This window comes from Papio anubis, chromosome 5 (genome assembly GCF_008728515.1).
Source record: "Papio anubis isolate 15944 chromosome 5, Panubis1.0, whole genome shotgun sequence".
Classification (NCBI taxonomy): Eukaryota; Metazoa; Chordata; class Mammalia; order Primates; family Cercopithecidae; genus Papio; species Papio anubis.
In genome coordinates, this window is record NC_044980.1 from 124,719,093 (window position 1) to 124,738,135 (window position 19,043).

At 39.9% G+C, this 19,043-nt stretch overlaps 1 protein-coding gene across 7 annotated transcripts in view; it reads right to left on the bottom strand.

Moving 5' to 3' along the window:
- Nucleotides 1-1,774: 1,774 nt before the first annotated feature.
- The window catches only part of ACSL6 (acyl-CoA synthetase long chain family member 6), a 227,912-nt gene continuing 210,643 nt past the window's right edge, over nt 1,775-19,043 (bottom strand). For 6 of the 7 annotated variants that reach the window (XM_021939178.2, XM_021939173.2, XM_021939172.2 and 3 more), the window contains 5 exons: nt 18,733-18,849; nt 14,696-14,839; nt 12,340-12,441; nt 11,355-11,426; nt 1,775-6,141 (listed from right to left, as the gene is read on the bottom strand). In XM_021939178.2, the coding sequence (XP_021794870.1) occupies nt 6,004-6,141; nt 11,355-11,426; nt 12,340-12,441; nt 14,696-14,839; nt 18,733-18,849 (573 nt within the window). In that variant the 3' untranslated portion in view covers nt 1,775-6,003. The remainder of the gene's footprint in view (nt 6,142-11,354; nt 11,427-12,339; nt 12,442-14,695; nt 14,840-18,732; nt 18,850-19,043) is intronic. The other variant, NM_001169032.1, reaches the window with a different exon arrangement.

Below are 19,043 nucleotides of genomic sequence, written 5' to 3' on the forward strand. Positions count from 1 at the left end.
TAGGGAACATGGTTTTCCTGGCATCTGGCTGCTGCACCTGTCATACTCCTGTTCTTCCTAACACATGGCTAGGAGAAAAGTAGGGGGAGCAAAGACAGGAGCTTGAATTCCTTGGTAGCAAGGGGAAGTGAAGGAACTAGAGACAGACTTGGTCTCTTTGATACTTCACCTAGAGTCAACCTATAAAGGGGGAAAGAAACGTGTCTCCTACAAAAGGATGAGGTAGGGCAGACATAGCTCAAATTCAGTCATCTATCTCCCCCTACTCCACTTCCAAAGCTGCAAACACCAGTGCAAGCGTTCAGTCATGAGTGTTCAAACTTATTCCATTTCCCCATTGCACTGCTTCCATACCTAGACCCAGAACTCAGTAATCAGCATTTCAGTTCAACACATGGTGGATGTGACTAGGCTCAGAACAGTCATGGAGATATTAACTTCCACAGGAAAACAAATGTCAAAGAGATTTCTGAATACATCTTTTGGAGAAACAGCCAGTTTGTGGGTTTGAGATTCCCCGGAGCCCAAAGGAAATCTTTTTGAATGATGTTTTCTTATGGAGTAACCCACTGAGCATCTTTGTGGTGCAATCCATGAACTATGGGAGTCCAACTGCAAACCAGTTTATGTTTGCTTGGATGACAAGAATGGAATAAATTACAGTGATAGAGGAAATGTACCTTCAGGTATTGCAGTCTTAATGCTATGCAACATATGAAAAAGGACCAAGGGGATTTTCCTTCAATACGCATTTCTTTAGCATCTGCTATCAGCCAGAGCTGCACTGGGCCTAAAACTTCAAGCAACTCAGTCTAAGTGGGGGTAGGGCAAAAGGATCATCAACCAATCAACCACGTGGAAAACTTCTCAAAGGAAAGGATGCTGGAATCTGAGTTTTAAAAGATGAGTGGTAGGAGTTAGGGGACTTAGAGGAAAGGGCATTCTAGGAGAAAGGGACTATATGTATAAAGGCATGTAGGCACAAGAAAGTATGATGCTTTTAGGAAACTACAAAAAGTAATGAGTATGATTGGAGCCGAGGCTCCATGGAGGAGGGAGTAGAAGAGATGCTAGTCCTTGTGTGCTGAACCAGCGAGTTTGAAGTTTATCCTGGAAACTATGGGAAGTCACTGAAGGACTATTAAGCAGGAAAGTGGCATAACTAGATTTTCAGTTTAGAAAGATTGCCCTGGCTGAAATGTGGATGGCGAAATTTGAGGATGCTGGAGTGGAAACATGAAGGCTAGTTAATAAAGCACTGTAATATTCCAGAAAAGAGATAAGGGTGGCACAAACTACACTAATAGCTGTGACAATAGGGAGGAATGGATGATAGCAAACATATGGAGAAGGCAGAATCTGCATATCTTGGACACAGCAGAATTCATCATTTTAAGAAATCGTATCCATTATTCTGAATATGAGTAAAAGACATGGAAATGGTATTTTAAAGGCCACCATAATGGAAAATTTGAAGACAGTTATTTGTTATGTATTCATAAAAATGATTTAAATCCAGGCGATATCTGACAATAGCAAAAATTCCAACAGTGGCTTGGGCAAAGGAGCTCTTCTCTGGATGGACCATAAGTTCTTGGAGTTTGTGGAACGTTAACAGAGGACGTAGAATACGAATGTAAAGTATACTGATTGGTAATGTAGCTTGATACTATGTTTATCATAAGCACTAACTGTGATTGATAATTACCAAATATATTCACATGAGGGGATTATATTATATAAGTATATAAAATAGCAATTATAAGCAACTTTGAGAAATGAAAAATCTTTTATTTTTTACAAAAATTTTCATAAATGCATTTTATATTTAATATACATGCTATTATAACAAAGCAACTGAAAATGTAATTACAGTTAAGGTACTTTTATGTATATTTAAAAAGTAATATTTTAATCCCCTCAATTTTTAAAAATTGAAAGTAGAATAAGAAATTCTTCAAAAAATATCCATTTTCCCCCATGCAACTGTTGCAGTGATTTAACAAGGTAAATTAGAATAATCAGTCAAATGAATGTTTAAAAGCCACCGTCACCTCATGAAACCCTTTCCATTTGGGACCAAGTTTAGAAATGCTCATATTTCAAATATTTATCTACTGCTTCTGTGTTACAACCAATAATGTGTTCTAACTGAAGAGCTTCTCATTTGGGGTATTGACCTTACTTGAATGCTAACCCACTTCTTATTGCAGTTAATTGTAAATTCACAGAAAGTGTTTTCTAGCATACTTGAGAGGAAATTCAGACTACTAGGATCCCTTTTTCTTTTCATGTAAATGCTTCCTTAAAATTAAAACCAGCAAGGAAATACAGACAATTTATAGTTTACCAATTTTATATATGGTTATTCATTCTTTTTTTTCCTGAGATAGCACATTTGTAAGTAGTCTGTTTTCATGCAAAAATATATTTTCCCATTCTTTACATTCATTTTAAAGTATTTTATATTTTAAATAACTATATCACATTTGTGCTTCATACATTTGGAAAATAAAGGATATTTCATTTTCTTTACTGCAGAAAAAGGAAAGGTTATTGGTTCTTTAATAGGTAATACAATCAAATTAAGTGCTGATTTCAAATTGCTAAAACATTACCTGATTGTAAAAAATTCCAATGGAAAGTTCTATTTTTTTCTCATATTTGTAGTTTTAACTACATTTAGAATGAAAGCATGACTTGTGTAAATGAAGGAGACATAAAATGTTTAATCCTTGGATTTCTGAGTTTGTGAGTTCCTAATACATGGGGTTAGGCCTACATACTATACCTGACCAGAGTCTCCTCTCCCATTTGCAAGGAAAGTCTCAATATTATATAAAGACATCTTCCACAGCAAAGGGAAAAACAGATTTGGTATATATTTTATAATATACACAAAAGGATCTGTTTGCAAAATATGAGAATTACTAATACATTTGAATAACAGATAAAAAGGCCAAACATTTAAGAACGTATTTACACTTAAAGAACTGATTCTCTATTATACTTCTAAGCTTAAATAGGATTTGATGCCCAATATGAATGTGACTATCATAAGTACAACACCTTTTTCTATCTTTGTTAATGAGAAATACAAATTTTTTTCTCCTCCAGAATAAAGTTGGGAAATCTGAAGCAAGAAGGATTTTTCCATTGATACATAGGGTTTCATTTCTCATTTCTTACAAAATTAAGTGGCATTAAACAGAGAAATAGATAAATGTACATGCAATATATTTAGGGTACACTATTTACTTTTCTCAGCACATCTCAACTAACCCATTTATTGGCCCAAGTGTGATGATTTCCACATAGACCTGGAAATCTAGAAATATAAGGTCTTTTAAGTGGCAAAAGAAGAAATCTGTTTTTTGGTTTTTTGTGTTTTTTTTTTTTTGAGATGGAGTATTGTTCTGTGGCCCAGGCTGGAGTGCAGTGGCACAATCTCGACTTACTGCAAGCTCCGCCTCCCAGGTTCACACCATTCTCCTGCCTCAGCCTCCCGAGTAGCTGGGACTACAGGCACCCGCCACCACACCCGGCTAATTTTTGTATTTTTTTAGTAGAGACAGGGTTTCATCGTGTTAGCCAGGATGGTCTCAATCTCCTGACCTTGTGATCTGCCCGCCTTGGCCTCCCAAAGTGCTGGGATTACAAGTGTGAGCCACTGTGCCTGGCCAAAAAGAAGAAATCTTAAGTTGTCCATAATCAGTCATATCTATTATAAAGTATAAATAAAACAAAATAAGTTTTAAATTATTTGTTTATGTCACATTGTCCAAAATTCTTTTGGGCTTAAAGTCAACTATGAAATTTTAGTTGAGTAGGAGGACAATGAGAAACAGCTTCTTTTTTTGTTGTTATTGAAATGTAAGCAACTTGCCCTTAAAATAGTATGAATATCCAGTTCAGGTAACAATTTTCACTTTTAATTAGTCAAATATATATTAAATATAAAAATCTAATGCCATACAGATGTGACTTTGGACATTTTAAGTATTAGCTTATTCAGAAACGCCTTTAAAAATCAGTGTGTATAGAACTAGCTCATTTCTTAAATGTCAAATTTAGAAGTGCAACAGTGGGTCTTCAGAGAGAATATGCCCAAGAAAGACTGGATAAAAAGATTGGGTAAATACATCAAATGAAACTGATTCACTTTTGACAAGACTGAAATATAAGTATATAATCACTGATGCATATTTATTCAGTAGGCCCATGTGATTATGAGGTTTTTAACTAACAGCATTTATTTTTGCAAACTGCTTGGCATTGCTCCAAGGGAAAGGAGCTTCTAGACTACAAACACTGAGCATGTATATTTTAAATTAACACATGAATTGCATATGGATTGTTCATATGCTGTTAGAGTCCTGTCTCTACAGAAGAAAAACAGCTTCCTGGGATCCATTCGTTTTTCAGAGGCACAATCTATAGCTTGGCACTTAATTGCTGTCCATGGTATCTGGACTTTAGTTATATGAAATTGTTGACACCCCAATACAGGGTGGGTCTAAATACATAATGCAAGAAAGGAGGTTTTACTGGGTAAACTTGGGCACTTCTAAAGATTTTAAGAATGGAATTATGCCATTAGGTAGTATTTCTTTGTCTATGGACTTAAAAAGTTTTCTTGGGGCATTTTAAAGAGGTTTATCAAGTTATATTGTTGAAAAACTATTTTCCCTGGAAATAATATCCTCTCCTTCCCACCTTCTGCCCTGATATTCTTACTGGAAAAAAGTGAAATTGTTCAGAATTACAACCATATAGGGTTTCCAGGCATAGCGTGGGCACACTGGGGATGGAAAACTAGAAGACCCCAGCAAGGAATATAGGTACATTAATTGCTGCCTACCCTGAGAAATAACTCTGAGTTTCTTCTCCCAAGTCTTCCTCAAGGATCCATTCATTGTAGAGTCAACAGATGTCTTTTAGAATTCATTATGATAAGAAGTCCATGAACATATACATACTATCCTTGAATAGTTTTCCATTATATTTTTTCTAGATAGTTCCTGAATATTTTAATGAGCTTAATAAATGAGAAAACGTATTGAAAGGTCTTTGTAAGTTACTATATAAATATGACATGTGTTTTAATAATATCTGAATTTGGCTGTGAACAGTGGCTCATGCCTGTAATCGTAGCACTTAGGGAGGCCAAGGCGGGAGGATCCCTTGAGCTCAGGAGCTTGAGACCAGCCTGAACAAAATATCTAAAAAAAAGATTTTCTATTAGCCAGGTGTAGTCTCAGCTACTTGGGAGGTGAGACAGGAGGATCGCTTGAGCCCAGGAGATGGAGACTGCAATGAGCCATGATTGAGCCACTGCACTCCTTTGAGACAGAGCAGACCCTGTCTCCAAACAAAAAGAAAAAAAAAAGAATTTCTGAATTTGCATTTTTCATGAATGAAAGTAAAAATCAGATAGAAAACTTTCACATATGACAATATGGATTGTCATGTTTAAAGAATCTGAAGTTACATAGACTATGAGTTATCATGTTTTGTTTTAGCATGATTCTGTACACCTAGCTTTAATTTTTGAAGTCTGATTTAATTGTGATTTTGACAATCAGTTATTGAATGAGGTAGTCCGCACTGCCTAGATATTTACTGCATCTGGTTACTATTTCACAAATAATTAAGTACAATATGTCACTTATGTTTTTCCTTTATGTTTAATAGGAGTTCTGTGAACATTGAGAATATATTACTTTTAGTGGTACACAGTTCTTGAGAAAATGTCTTGATTTTTACATTGCCATTTGTGATATTTTTAGCAGCCCGCTACAATATCATTTTAATAATAAAAATAAAGTGTACTCATTGATGATAGAGAAAATATTGTTAAAGACCTCTTGGGACAGGAAAAGGCTCAGTCATAAAATCAGATGCTTATTCATTTTCAGATGTGTCATTTTGACTCATTACTTTCAAGAATAACTATAATATTGCTACACAGTCCATTATACTGAGAAGAACTTTCCTTGAACTTCACATGGAGATTGAGTAAAGCTCTTCTATTTGTTTTTTGAAGTACTCTCTCAGCTCAGGTCTCTTAGCTTTTAGTGTTGGTGTCAGCAAGCCATTTTGAACTGAGAACATGTCAGAATGGATGTGAATGGCTTTAACCTAAAAACCAAATGCAGAATACATCTTTAACAGGAATAGAACACAATATTCATAGTATACATGGTAAAAAGCAAACAGGCATATGAGAATAGATATATTGACATACAGACCTTATGCTAAGTCAAAATTATGTTGAGAACACTTCAGCCCATTTTACGTATCTAAAAGCCAACTTTTTTCCTTCCTATTCATTCATTTAGCCAGTCAACAGAAATGAATTAGTTGCTTACTCTATGCCAGGCACTGAGGATACAAAGAGGAATCATGAATGCCTCTGCCCTTAGGGAGTGCACATTCACGTCCAGTAGTGGAGACAAAGAAACACCGGGCAATTATCAGTATGGTATGCATGGGATAAAGGGCATCCATCTCAGGCATGGGAGGGGAGAGGGAGAGGCAGTCAGGGAAGACTTCCCAAATCAGATGGATGTTAAATAATGGGTTATAGTTAACCAGCAGAGGGGAAAAAGTGTGTGGAGAAGGGCATCATAGGCAGAGGCAACCCCGAAACAAAGCCATGGGAGTGAGAAATGGCAGAGTGTGAAAAAGGAACTCTAAGTGGTTTCTTGTTACATAAGAGGCAAAGAGTGTGAGGGATGAAGCTAAAGTGGTAGATGAGCCAGTTTATGGAGGAGCGCAAATTTTATTCCAAATACAATAGTAAGATACTGAAGATTTTTAGTTAGGGCAATGGTATGACTGAATACACATTTTGGAGAGATCTCTCCAAGAGAAATGGGAAGACTGTTTTTGAGGGGATTTCTACTTGGACATCCAATTTAAATAGCTGGAAATCTTGCCTAAAGATGGGCATCATCTTTATGGTATCATCTATGGCTAAAGATAGATATCACCTTAAATAGCTGGAAACCTTGGCTAGACATATGTATCATCAAGAGTTTCAAAATCAGAAAAAGAAAAAAAAAAGAGTTTCAAAATCAGATATGGTTATTGTAAAAAGGGTTTTGTCTGAAAACTCTCTCAGTGTGCTTGGTATTCAAAGAAGCACAGATTCAGTAAGGAATAGGGCTGCTGTTCTTTGTATCCTATAGAATATACTTTTTTCCTAATTTGTTGTTACCAAACATAAACCATCCTAGGAGACCCAATATTTATTGCAAACAGATCCCAAGGGAGACGTTTTTAAACCATAGTGCACTGAGAACTAGGTGATCTGCAGAGGCCACTGCCAGGGATGGTGTAGAAGTGGGGTTTAGACAGGTAAGGGTAGAAAGGAGATGGAGAAGGGTGGGAGGATGAGGTGAGGTGCTTAGGAGTAAGAGTGTGTGTGTAGAAGCTCTGGCTCAAGCCCTAAACCAACCTGAGTAGCACTGCTCTTATTTTTTGTGCATGCTCAATTTTTACATACGATGTCATCTAAGTTCTACTTAAGTAAGTTTAGAAATCACCATTTGATGACAAAATTAATTTGTCTAAAGAAAACATTAACACAATCGAAATCAAATTTAATCTTAGTTACAGGGATTTAATGTAGTAGTAACTAACCTTTACTGTCAAAATGAAAAACTGAAAAATTGACAGTGCTAATATCCTTAACTTTTCAAAAAAAAATTTCTCTTTCTGCAGAAGCACTATCACATAAAGACTTCTGGTAAGTGCAAACCATCTATCCAACTTCTTTTGTTATTAAAATTAATACTATGCTTTTAAAAAGGAGATACAAATGCCAAGATATAATTTATCAGTGTTGTAGCCTGGGTTTTGGCTTGTCTGCATTCCTAACAGCATGTAGAGAACATTGTGTAATTGGGACAAGAGTCTATGTTCAGTATGGGAACTTGGGGTGAATATCTTTGAAAAGCCAGCAGTGACAAGCAGAAACTACTAAAAAAATACAGTACTGGAAATATAGATTTCATAAGGAGAGGTATATAATATCATTTATATGGTTAAGTAGAAATGTAAAAGAAAACATTATGATCTTTGGAAGAAAGAACTGCATCAACAGGTAGCTTTGAATATCTGCTGAGCCAGCTACCTCCTCAAACCTAAATGGCTGAGTGGGACATCTGCAGCTCCATGTGGCTGTCTGCAAACTAGTTCTGCCTGAGAAGAGGCTATATCATTAAATACAGCCTTGCAGAAGATCAAGCAATATGGCAGCCTGCTCTGGGATCACCTTTCAGTCCCTTAGGGAGCAGGTCAGAGCGGCACTGCTGCTAGGCTGCCAGTCCCTGGTCTGATCTGACCTACGGCCATTGGACTATTTAAATCCTTCTATGAAAATACCTATACGACCTGCTTGAGTGACTAAAAACTATAGGCAGTAAGTGGAAAAAAAATGAGTCAGCCAGTTGTTTAACTGACAGTGTCTTTAACTATGGGCCACAAACCTATAGTTTCTTTCAGAAGTGAATCAATGATAAAGCATATGTTCATTTTTTATAATTATTATTTTCTCATAAAGCCAAACTGTCCAATTGTGAACTTGTAAAAAACAGGTGTGAGAGTCCTTATTCGCTCTTTATGCCAAACACTTCATGAAACTGGAATTTCCATTTTTTAATTAGCAAAGTTTTTGTTGGGAAAAGAAAAAAGGAGATGGCTAATGTTAGCTTGCCTTCCTGAAACCATACTCTTTTCACTGAAAAGAGATGTTACAGGATTTTTTAAAATAATTCAGAAAATACTGTAACATTTAAATATGGCATTGGAATAAAATTCCTCAAAATTGTCCATTTATGCCAACTCATAAAAGCACAAACTTTTCATAATTTTAGAAAGACATAGTGTTTTAAGTTTTTCAATGGTCTTAATGAAATCCTTTAACACAATACTGCTTATAGATAATAAACACAGAATGAATAATTTAGGACAGGAGAGATAAAGTAAAAAAAATTACATGAGTTAGGGAAATGTTCATTTTTTATTTAAAGGCAAATTGATTAGGTAAGTGTTCATTTCAATGACAGGAAATACAAGAAAATATTTTTAGTAAGTGCTTAATTAGCCAGAAATTTAAAAATCTATCAAGTGTCAAAGTTCACATTATATTGCCTATGCAAATTAATAAGGCATATCAATGTCAAACAAATAGTTAATCATGGTTAAGTATGCTCAAATACTTCCCAGCCACCTGTCTACTCATGAAAACATATCTTCCAAAGATCTCCATAAATTAATAATGGTTGGCCTAGTTCTAGGAATTGTCTGTTCTTGGAAATTAAATTACATCAATTGTTTTTCTAATTCAAAGTTTAATTCAGATCAACCAAGTCCAGTAAGTCTGAACTCCTAAAGCTTTTGTTAAATGACTTAAATTGGATATTGAACTCGAATTTGTTATTTTTGTGTGTGTGTGTGTGTGTATGTGTGTGTATGTGTGTGTTTAATTAGAATTATGCCTTAATTGGCCATTTTTGAGGAAGAAGGAAAAGGACAAGCTGACAATGGATTATGGATTAACTGAAATAATTTATGTTAGGCTTTGGATCACAACTGAGAGCACACCCTCCTCAGGCATGAGGCCTGGTTTTTGCTTTCCTGTGGTCAGCTGAGGGCACACACTGGCTGTGGTGGGGAGAATGCCATAGACCAACAAAGAGGAGAATGAGAACAGAGAAAATCAAAAGGCGACAGCCTTGGCAATAAAACTAAAGGCCTCTGAGATCCCACATGACTTCCCTGTATTTGAGGTTACCGTGGTGAGGGCAGATTATTAGAGCAGAAACTCTGCGAAAGGCATGTGGAAAGTCAAGAACATGTCTCCTCTCAGTGAAAGCCCTAACTAGAGCAATGGTTAACACTGGAAACTTAACCAAAGGTCCCTTTTAAGCATAATCTTAAGAGTTGGTATTTTTTTCCATGAAGAGGAATCTGGGTGTCATATACTCTGTGTGCCCTGGGGCAGGTCCCGCATCCAAACACCAGCAGGGGGCGTGCAGGCCTTGTGAACGCACCAGGATGTCGGCGGGAACTGCAGCTTAGGCTGCAGCCAGCCCTTCAAATCCACACAGGCCCACACCAACCAGGCTTATGACCACTCATTTGTGGTCCCTGGTCTACATGATCACAGAGGATCCCATCACATAACTCACCACTGAGGAAGGGCAATGAAGTCAGTTCTAGCATATTTGGAAATTTAAATAATTAGTATGCCAAAATTGACCTTTATCTTTTAGAAAGACAAATATAACTTGCCTGAATGCCTCAGATTCCATACTTTTAAAAAATATTTATTTACCCAGGCCTAAATTGCCCTAAAACATACTGACAGATGAGGGTAAAGCAGTGTTTCTCAAAATGGATTAATGTAAAGATCTATTTTAAAAGAAAAACAGTATTTTTAGACCCTGAAACTATGCTTAGATTTCCTTAGTTTGAAACTAAAAAATTAAAATTTTAATCCATGAAAATTTTTTTAAATTGAAAATTAAAGCACTATATGAGTTTTATATTTTAAACTGGTTTTAAATGTTTTTAGGTTATTAAGTGAACATACAAAATTTAAAGATTCTTGTCAAACTTGAAGACCCCTGTCATTAAATTTGGGGATACAAACTTGTATCAAAAACAATTATTTTAAATTTAAGGAAATTTTAAAAATCAGTATATTAATATTTTTCCATTTGAAGTATTTTTCTCTTTGAATTTTTGACAAAAGAGGATGTATAAATGGTATATGTAAGTCAGTCTAAGTATGCTTATGAGCTCAGTTACAGTAAGAACCCAACCTTGCAGAAAAAAAAAAAAAAAGTCTTGGAGGACTGCTGTGTCCTCTCCCAAAGCACTCTGTTTCCTCCTCTTTACAGAGGGCATGCTGGGCTGACAGATCACTGGCCCGAGGAGACCAATCTTTCCAATGTCCTCCTAACAGGTAACCTTGTCTGCTGAAGCCAAGAAAACAGTCCCCATAAATATAAAAATAAAAATAAGATAGGACTGTCGTCTTCGTTAATGCAGGAAGTTTGTAAGACAGATAATATACACATGATTTACTAGTGATAGCTAGGGTATTATCTTAGCCTTAAGAAAGTTTGTAATTATAAAGATGAGTACAATCTCTTTTGACATGTGACCTATTTTGGTTCAGGAGGCAGCTTGGAACAGGCCTTCAGGGGTCCATTGGTGCACAGCCTGCTGGCGGGCCACACCATGAAAAGTCAGGAATCTAGGTCAGGGTCACCATGGGTTAATTTAATTTTCATCACTGCCTAAAGGGCTGTAACAAGTATGGGGAGGGTAACAGTTACCTGCTCAAAAGAATGGAGTCCACTTTCTTTTCCTAACCTCACCATATCTTCCAAAATGGCTTTCTTCAGATCCTGAATCAAACCATATGAGAAAAATTACAAGACAAGAACACATTTAAAAATGGAGGTAGAGGAAACAACACTTTTGAGTAAAGTGCAACTGGTGATTGTGCCAACATATGCTAACCCACAGCCCACAACTGAGGCTGATACTCCCTGGCAGCACTCCAATTACCACCTCTCATCAGACAAGTAAGTACCTGAAATGGCCAAAGGAGTGACCATGAATGGGCTAATGGACCACTCAATTTTTTTTAAAGCAGCCTTTTGGTCAGCCTGGTGAATCTTGCTACCCCCAGATGAGCCCAAGGCCCAGGGACCAGTAGGAGAGGGAGGGTCTATGGTTACTGCTAAAAAATGGACCATATGACTCAAGGGGCTGCACTGAGTCAGAGCACAGTGACCTCCCCCACAGAGTTCTACATGTGCCATTAGAAGGTTTCAGGAAGGTGTGAATAGCTAATACTCTAAGCAGGAAGAATTGTGCTACTTTTTCTATTCCATGACTAGCTGTTTACACCCAGTAGACACAAAATCCACCTTCCATCTGAAGGAGCATGGTAGGTGAGTCAGAAAGCCTATGTTCACATCTGACTCTGCTGCTAACCAGCTGTGTGACCTTGGGCAAGTTACCACCCTCCCTGGACTCTCCTCTAAGCCACAAAGCAACAGGGCTGGATGAGCTTTCTGTGATGTCTCCTGGCTTAAAATCCAAACGTTTGTCAATCTTTCTAAGAAGAAATATGAGTTTCTTCAGTAACAAAAAAAGACAAATCTCTGGTTTAGACTCCCCACCATGTATAAAGTAATGTTAGAAATTCTGTACGAGCTTGAATTTCACTGGTCTACAGCTTTTCTGTCTTCTCATTATGTGGTATCATAAAACATTCAGTAACCTTTCAGGAGACAGCCCCAAGATACCAACCTTACTTGTGCAGAGATCTGCATATGTTCCTTCAATTCCTCTCTTCTGGGCCCAGGAGGGCATAACTTCAGGGTCAGGCACAACAATGCCTACCAAAAAGGCCTGTAGTACTCACCAAAGGAGAACACGGGCATGACAAACGCATTTAAAGTGGTTATTTGTGGTCCAGCATTAAAATTCTCAGACTCCACCTTTTTCAAAAACTAAGTATATGCTTATAAAACATTTGTTCATGTCATAAAATATTTCTGCCAATATATCACACTACTCATTTTCTGATATATTCCCCTAGTTTTATATAAAAAATAAGTTTAAGGACATTAAGAATCAGTAAAGTTAGACTGATATGTACCTTTGATTCTCATGCAAATCTCAGATCAGCACATCTTTAGGAGGCTGATCAAACAACTCTCTGATCCAAATTCTATGAACCAAAAACCAAATGTTTCCCAGCATTACCAAACCACGTTGAAATGGTTTCATTAGTACGATTTTCATTCATGAAACACTTCTTCATTTTGTTTATTTTTTCTTTTGAGACAAGGTTTCACTCTGTTGCCTAGGCAGGAGTTCAGTGGTATGATCATGGCTCACCGCAGCCTCGACCTCCTGAGCTCAAGTGATCCTCCCATCTCAACCTCCCGAGTACCTGGGACTACAGGTGCACGCTAATTTTTGTATTTTTTGTAGAGATAGGGTTTCATCATGTTACCCAGACTGGTCTTGAACTTCTGGGCTCAAGGAATCCTCCTGCCTCGGTCTCCCAAAGTGCTGGGATTACAGGCGTGAACCACCATGCCAGGCCTATTTTAATTTTTAAAGCATTTCTTTGAAAATAATTTCATAATATTTATAGAAATGCAATGATAGTATAGAATATATCTGATATCAGGTGGGGCATGGTGGCTCACACCTGTAATCCCAGCACTTTGGGAGGCTGAGGCGGGCAGATCACTTGAGGTCAGGAGTTCAAGACCAGTCTGGCCAACATGGTGAAACCATGTCTCTACTAAAAATACAAAAAAAAAAAAAAAAAAATAGCCAGGCATGATAGTGGGCACCTGTAGTCCCAGCTACTCAGGAGTCTGAGGCAAGGGAATCACTTGAACCCTGAGTGTAGAGGCTGCAGTGAGCCGAGATTGTGCCACTGCACTCCAGCCTGGGTAATGGAGTGAATATATTTGATATCTTAGATATCATAGAATATATTCATGATTTTTTTTTTTTTTTTGAGACAGAGTCTCACTCTGTCGCCCAGGCTGGAGTGCAGTGGCCAGATCTCAGCTCACTGCAAGCTCCACCTCCTGTGTTTACGCCATTCTCCTGCCTCAGCCTCCCGAGTAGCTGGGACTACAGGGCCCGCCACCACACCTGGCTAGGTTTTTGTATTTTTTAGTAGAGACAGGGTTTCACCATGTTAGCCAGGATGGTCTCGATCTCCTGACCTCGTGATCCGCCCATCTCAGCCTCCCAAAGTGCTGGAATTACAGGCTTGAGCCACTGCGCCCGGCCTATTCATGATCTTTCTGACTTTAAATCTAAATACTATTGAAAGGAAAATAAGTATAAAACTCCTCCAAATAACTGAATTCTAGTAACCTATATTAGTACTAGTACCATTAGTACATTTTTTTGCAGTACTCATTAATTTGTAAAGTTCATTTGCATATATTAAAAAATCAAAACAGGCCAAGTGTGATGGTTCATGCCTCTAATCCTAGCACTTTGGAAGGTTGAGACAGGAGGAGAATCACTCGAGCTCAGGAGTTCGAGACTAGCCTAGACAACATAGCGAGACCTCGTCTCTACTGAAAATGTTAAAAAAAAAAAAAAAAAAAAGCTGGGCATAGTGGTGTGTACCTGTAGTCCCAGCTATTGGGGATGGGGAGGGAGGGAGAAAGGGATGAGGTGGGAAGATGGCTAGAGCCCAGGAGGGAGGTTGAGGCTGCAGTGAGCCATGATTATGCCACTGCACTCCAGCCTGGGTGAAAGAGCAAGACCCTGTCTCAATAATAATAATAATAATAATAATAATAATAATAATAATTTTTAAAATAAAAAATAAAAACAGCAGAAACCCTGAATCTTGCTCTAGTATTTTATCTCAAAAATCCTTGGAAGTAGGTTGAGCATAAGCAAAAAGGAATGGGAATGTCCATTAGTACTACTTCAGACAACTTACTTGACCTAATTACATTTTAGCAAACTATAAGTAAGATTTCTCCTTAAAAAGGAGTTTTCTCTCATGTTTTAAAATGCAGAGGAGAATCCTGATGTCTGATTGGAGATTAATGTTTAATCTGGGTTTTTCAACATGCCCAGGATATGTGGGAGGGCTGAAGCCCAGAGGCCTCACCTTTAAGCTGTCCCCATGTACATAGATTTGTGCCACAGGTTGGCTCCGGATGTAGATGTTCTCAATCTTCTCGGGTGCAACATATTCTCCCTGAGCAAGTTTAAATATGTGCTTCTTCCGATCAATAACTTTAAGAGTTCCTGCCTGTAGAGTTGGACAAACAGCTTTATAAGAACATGGCACTCTCAAGCCTGAAGCCTTCGCTCCTCAGTGCTGTAACCCCCTGCCCTACCCCACCCTGAAGACCCTGCCCCAATTTCTTTTCCATCTGTTGTGTCTGCTCTTAGGGAGCTGCAAGGCTCCTGGAGAGAACCACTGTGCACCGCAGGTTGATGGCATCCAAGCTCTGCTGGGCCATGAGCATCCACTGTCCTTTCCCCTCAGCAGTTGGCCACCCACACAGTCCTCCCACCACTGCCATCCTCATGCCTAGCAGCAGGTATCCTCACCTCCTCCTTCTTGGAGGCCCACCGCCCTTCCATCAGGGCACCCTTCTTGCACACACCCTTGCTCCAGCTGCCCTTTTTCTCACCAGCATCTTTGGTTCACTCCCTTAGACCAAACTCAGGTCTCTTGCCCAGCTACTGTCTCCACCCCTAAAGAGCAGCCTCTGCATCCCCTGGCATATAGCACAGACCTGACAGAGCCCCTGTGACTCCTACCTGACATGCCAGATGGCACTAGGTGCACAGGCCCCTGCAGAACTTCTGCAGCAGGCAGGTCACCTCCTTGGACAGGGAGTGCTGGTGCCACTGGCTTCCAGGACCTGTTCTCACCTCCCTGACTCTCCTCCACCTTTTTGAGCTTCCAAGGTGATTAGGTGGGCCTCTTGCCCGTCACCTCTACTGACAATGCACCTTGGAGAAAACACCGTTTTCTCTTCATTGGTCACTCCCAAGTCAGTCCAAGCTTCCAGCTCTTCACTGAGCTCCAGATCCAGAACCCAAATACCCTTGGAATGCTTCAAAAACTAGGCTGTTTGTCTCAGAGGATGTAACATGCTCCTATATGAAACTCATGACCAAGCTTCTCAAGCCTGCCCCAGCCTCCAAACCCCAAACCTGGAGATGACCTTGTTGTTTGCCTCTCCTGGGATCTCCAGCGGTCAGGCTCACCTGTCCTTGCTCACAAATTCATCTCATATCCACCTCCTCCCAGCAAAACCACTTCCTGACTGGACTTCGGCACACACTCTGTCTCCACTCCATCTGCTTGATCTGCCAGTGCCAGAGCAATCTCTCCAAAAGGAAAAAATGAGCAGACTCTGTTTTGCTCAAAACCCAGGCTGGACATCAGGTGCTTTCCCTACCCCAGCTTATTTGGTCCTCATGGTCCATTAGCTGAGTGTTGTCCCCTCTGTTTCACAGATGAGGAAAATAAGGATCAGAAAGGTTAGTTAAATCCTCCAAAGCCACACAGCTAGGAGCTAGGGGAACCAGGATTTGAATCCTGATCCTTCTGGACCAGAAGACTATGCTTACTTATTCCTTGATCTATTTAACATGATTTCAAAATAATATTTTTTAAAGCACAAATGTCTTTATAGATGATCTCTACCTAAATTTCAAGAATGAATCATTCAAAGCTTGAACATACTCTTCTAAAAAACAGGGAAAAAACCCACTTACCAACTCATTCAATAAACTGACAACAAAACCATAATAGGGATGTATATAAAAGGTAAATTACAGATCAATCTCATTTGTGAATATAAATGGAAAGATCAAACACAATTTTTAAGAAAAATATTATTTTAAAAGTCACATCATGGTTAAGTTGAATTATGTCAAGAATGCATGATTTGCTTTACATGAGAAATATAGAAAAATAAGTATCTCAATAACTGCAATAAGTTTTAATTAAATTTCAAAAATCATTTAAAAATAATAATTTAAATAATGGACTCTCACAGACTACCTGCCTGCAACTTTAGGCTCTGTGCTCAAGCACAACACTAAGTGCTTTACATGAATCCATTTATTTGCTTCATATTACCCTCTAAATGGTGGATGGTTTCATTCAAGTTACAGGGCATCAGCAGCAGATCCTGGGATTTCTGAGACTTCAAGCTTTTACAATATTGAGGGCCCTCTTTAAGAAAAACCAGGTAAAATGAAGTGCAGGGCCTTGGAAGGGGCTAATGCAAGTGAGGGGGCTTGAAGCCTAAACTCCCTGAGCCGACAGGACAGTCCACCTTCTGCAGGTGTTTAGGGCCTGCTGACCTCACTAGCCTCTCTCTCCCACACCTATGGGTCTTCAGTTGGAATTAGTTGCTTCACATGTCTAGTGCCTCTACTCAGCATATATTACTATCACGCCCTGATTGTCCTTCCCACTCCCTCTTCTTAGAACATGACTCATATCCTAAGACTTGGATGCAGTAGGCGCCTGTCCTCCTCTGCCTCTCCCGAGGTGAGTGTGCACCCAGTGTGCCCCCAGCTCATGCCCATCACGTTGGGTTGGGAACTGTCTAATCATGCATATCTTCCCTAAGCAGAGTCCCTGGGCCAGGGCACTCACTGGAGATACATCTTTGTCTGGGGCAGGCATGAGGGTTTCTCAAAGGGAAGTACACAGGCCCAAGCAGGGGCAGATCCATTCACCAGCCCACTCGGCCCCCCATGGGCTCAACATCATTCATGTGCCTGATTAACTCAACACCTCAAAATGTCCACCCAAACCTTAGTACTTCCCAAAGACACAGGAGAGGTTCCTGGGGTGGGCTGCACCAGGCAAGAGTTCTCAGTGTCAGTGACAGCCGTTTTCTGGTCAAAGAATTCATCTAAGCATCTCCTATGTGCCCGGCATTGTGCTAAGTGCTTTGCAGGCATAATCTCATTTGTTCCTCACAAAAATAACTTTATTTTTCTTTCTGTTATTAAAACATTTTTAAAGGATAAAATCCAGGCTAGGTGCAGTGACTCATGCCTGTAATCCCAGCACTTTGGGAGGCTGAGATGGGCAGATAACTTGAGGTCAGGGGTTTGAGATCAGCCTGGCCAACATGTTGAAACCCTATCTCTACCAAAAATACAAAAAGTTAGCCAGATGTGATGGCGGGCACCTGTAGTCCCAGCTACTGGGGAGGCTGAGGCAGGAGAATCGCTTGAACTTGGGTGGTGGAGATTGCAGTGAGCCAAGATCTCGTCACTGCACTCCAGTCTGGGTGACAGAACGAGACTCCATTTCATAAATAAATAATAAAGGATAAAGTCCAGATCTTGCACAACACAATAACTTCAGAGGTAAGCAACGTTATGATACCTATTTTAAAAATGAGAGAATTGGCCGGGCGCGGTGGCTCACGCCTGTAATCCCAGCACTTTGGGAGGCCGAGACGGGCAGATCACGAGGTCAGGAGATCAAGTCCCGCCACTCCACCACCGCGGGGGTAAAGGGGGAAACCCCCATCAAAAAAAAAAAAAAAAAAAGAGAGAGAATTAGGCAAAGTGGTTTTGGCTAAAAGCTGGGGGCCATGGCCAAGGAATGCCATGAAGGCGTGTTCTCCTGTTCTATAAGTGAGTCAAGGTGAAGCCACAGACGGGGATGAGGCTCTGCTCAAGGTTACATGAGCAACTGCTGGCAAAGCCACAGGAACTAAAGCATCTTCCCACCTGTCTCCAAGCTTTCCCCTTCACTCAGTGCCACCTTTTGGCTGGGGGCCAGCATTGGTGGGCTTGCAGGGCTTGCCCTTCTCAGACGTCCCAGAGACATGTACCCCCCGTTCCTCCTACTTCACATCAGATTCCACACACTGTCAGAGGTCTTTCTGGAAACCATTAAGGATAGGAATTCAGTCTCCAAGACCTCAGTCACACCTACCTGCACAGGTCCCTCATCACCTTCATGAGACGGAGTGAGAAGAGAAAGAAGCTCTGGGGCTCAGGGAAGGAAGAGCCTCCTCGCAGGTCCCAGAGGTGCTCCTGAATGACTCATTTTCAGGAGGGATTTGGAGAAGACTCCTGTCTCAGTGACCTGGACCACACACCCTCCCACTGCCAAAATGTTTGGAGCTCCATGGTTCCAAACGTACACACCGGCAGCCATTTTCCGATGTCTCCAGTGTGAAGCCAGCCATCGCTGTCCAGGGCCTCCTTCGTCCTGTCTGGATCTTTCAAGTAGCCTTTGAACACATTTGGTCCTCTCACACATATCTATGGGACAAAAACCATGGCTTCTCTCAGCCACAGCATGAGGAATGAGGAGATGGGAGGCTGTCTCCAGGCATACGGAGATAAGGTGCACTATCCATCAGGAAAGCCACTGTGGATACGGCAGGGATGGAAACAGAGGACGAGGAACAGCCTGCAGCTGTCTGAACTGTCTCCTGCCTTCTGTCAAGCAACAT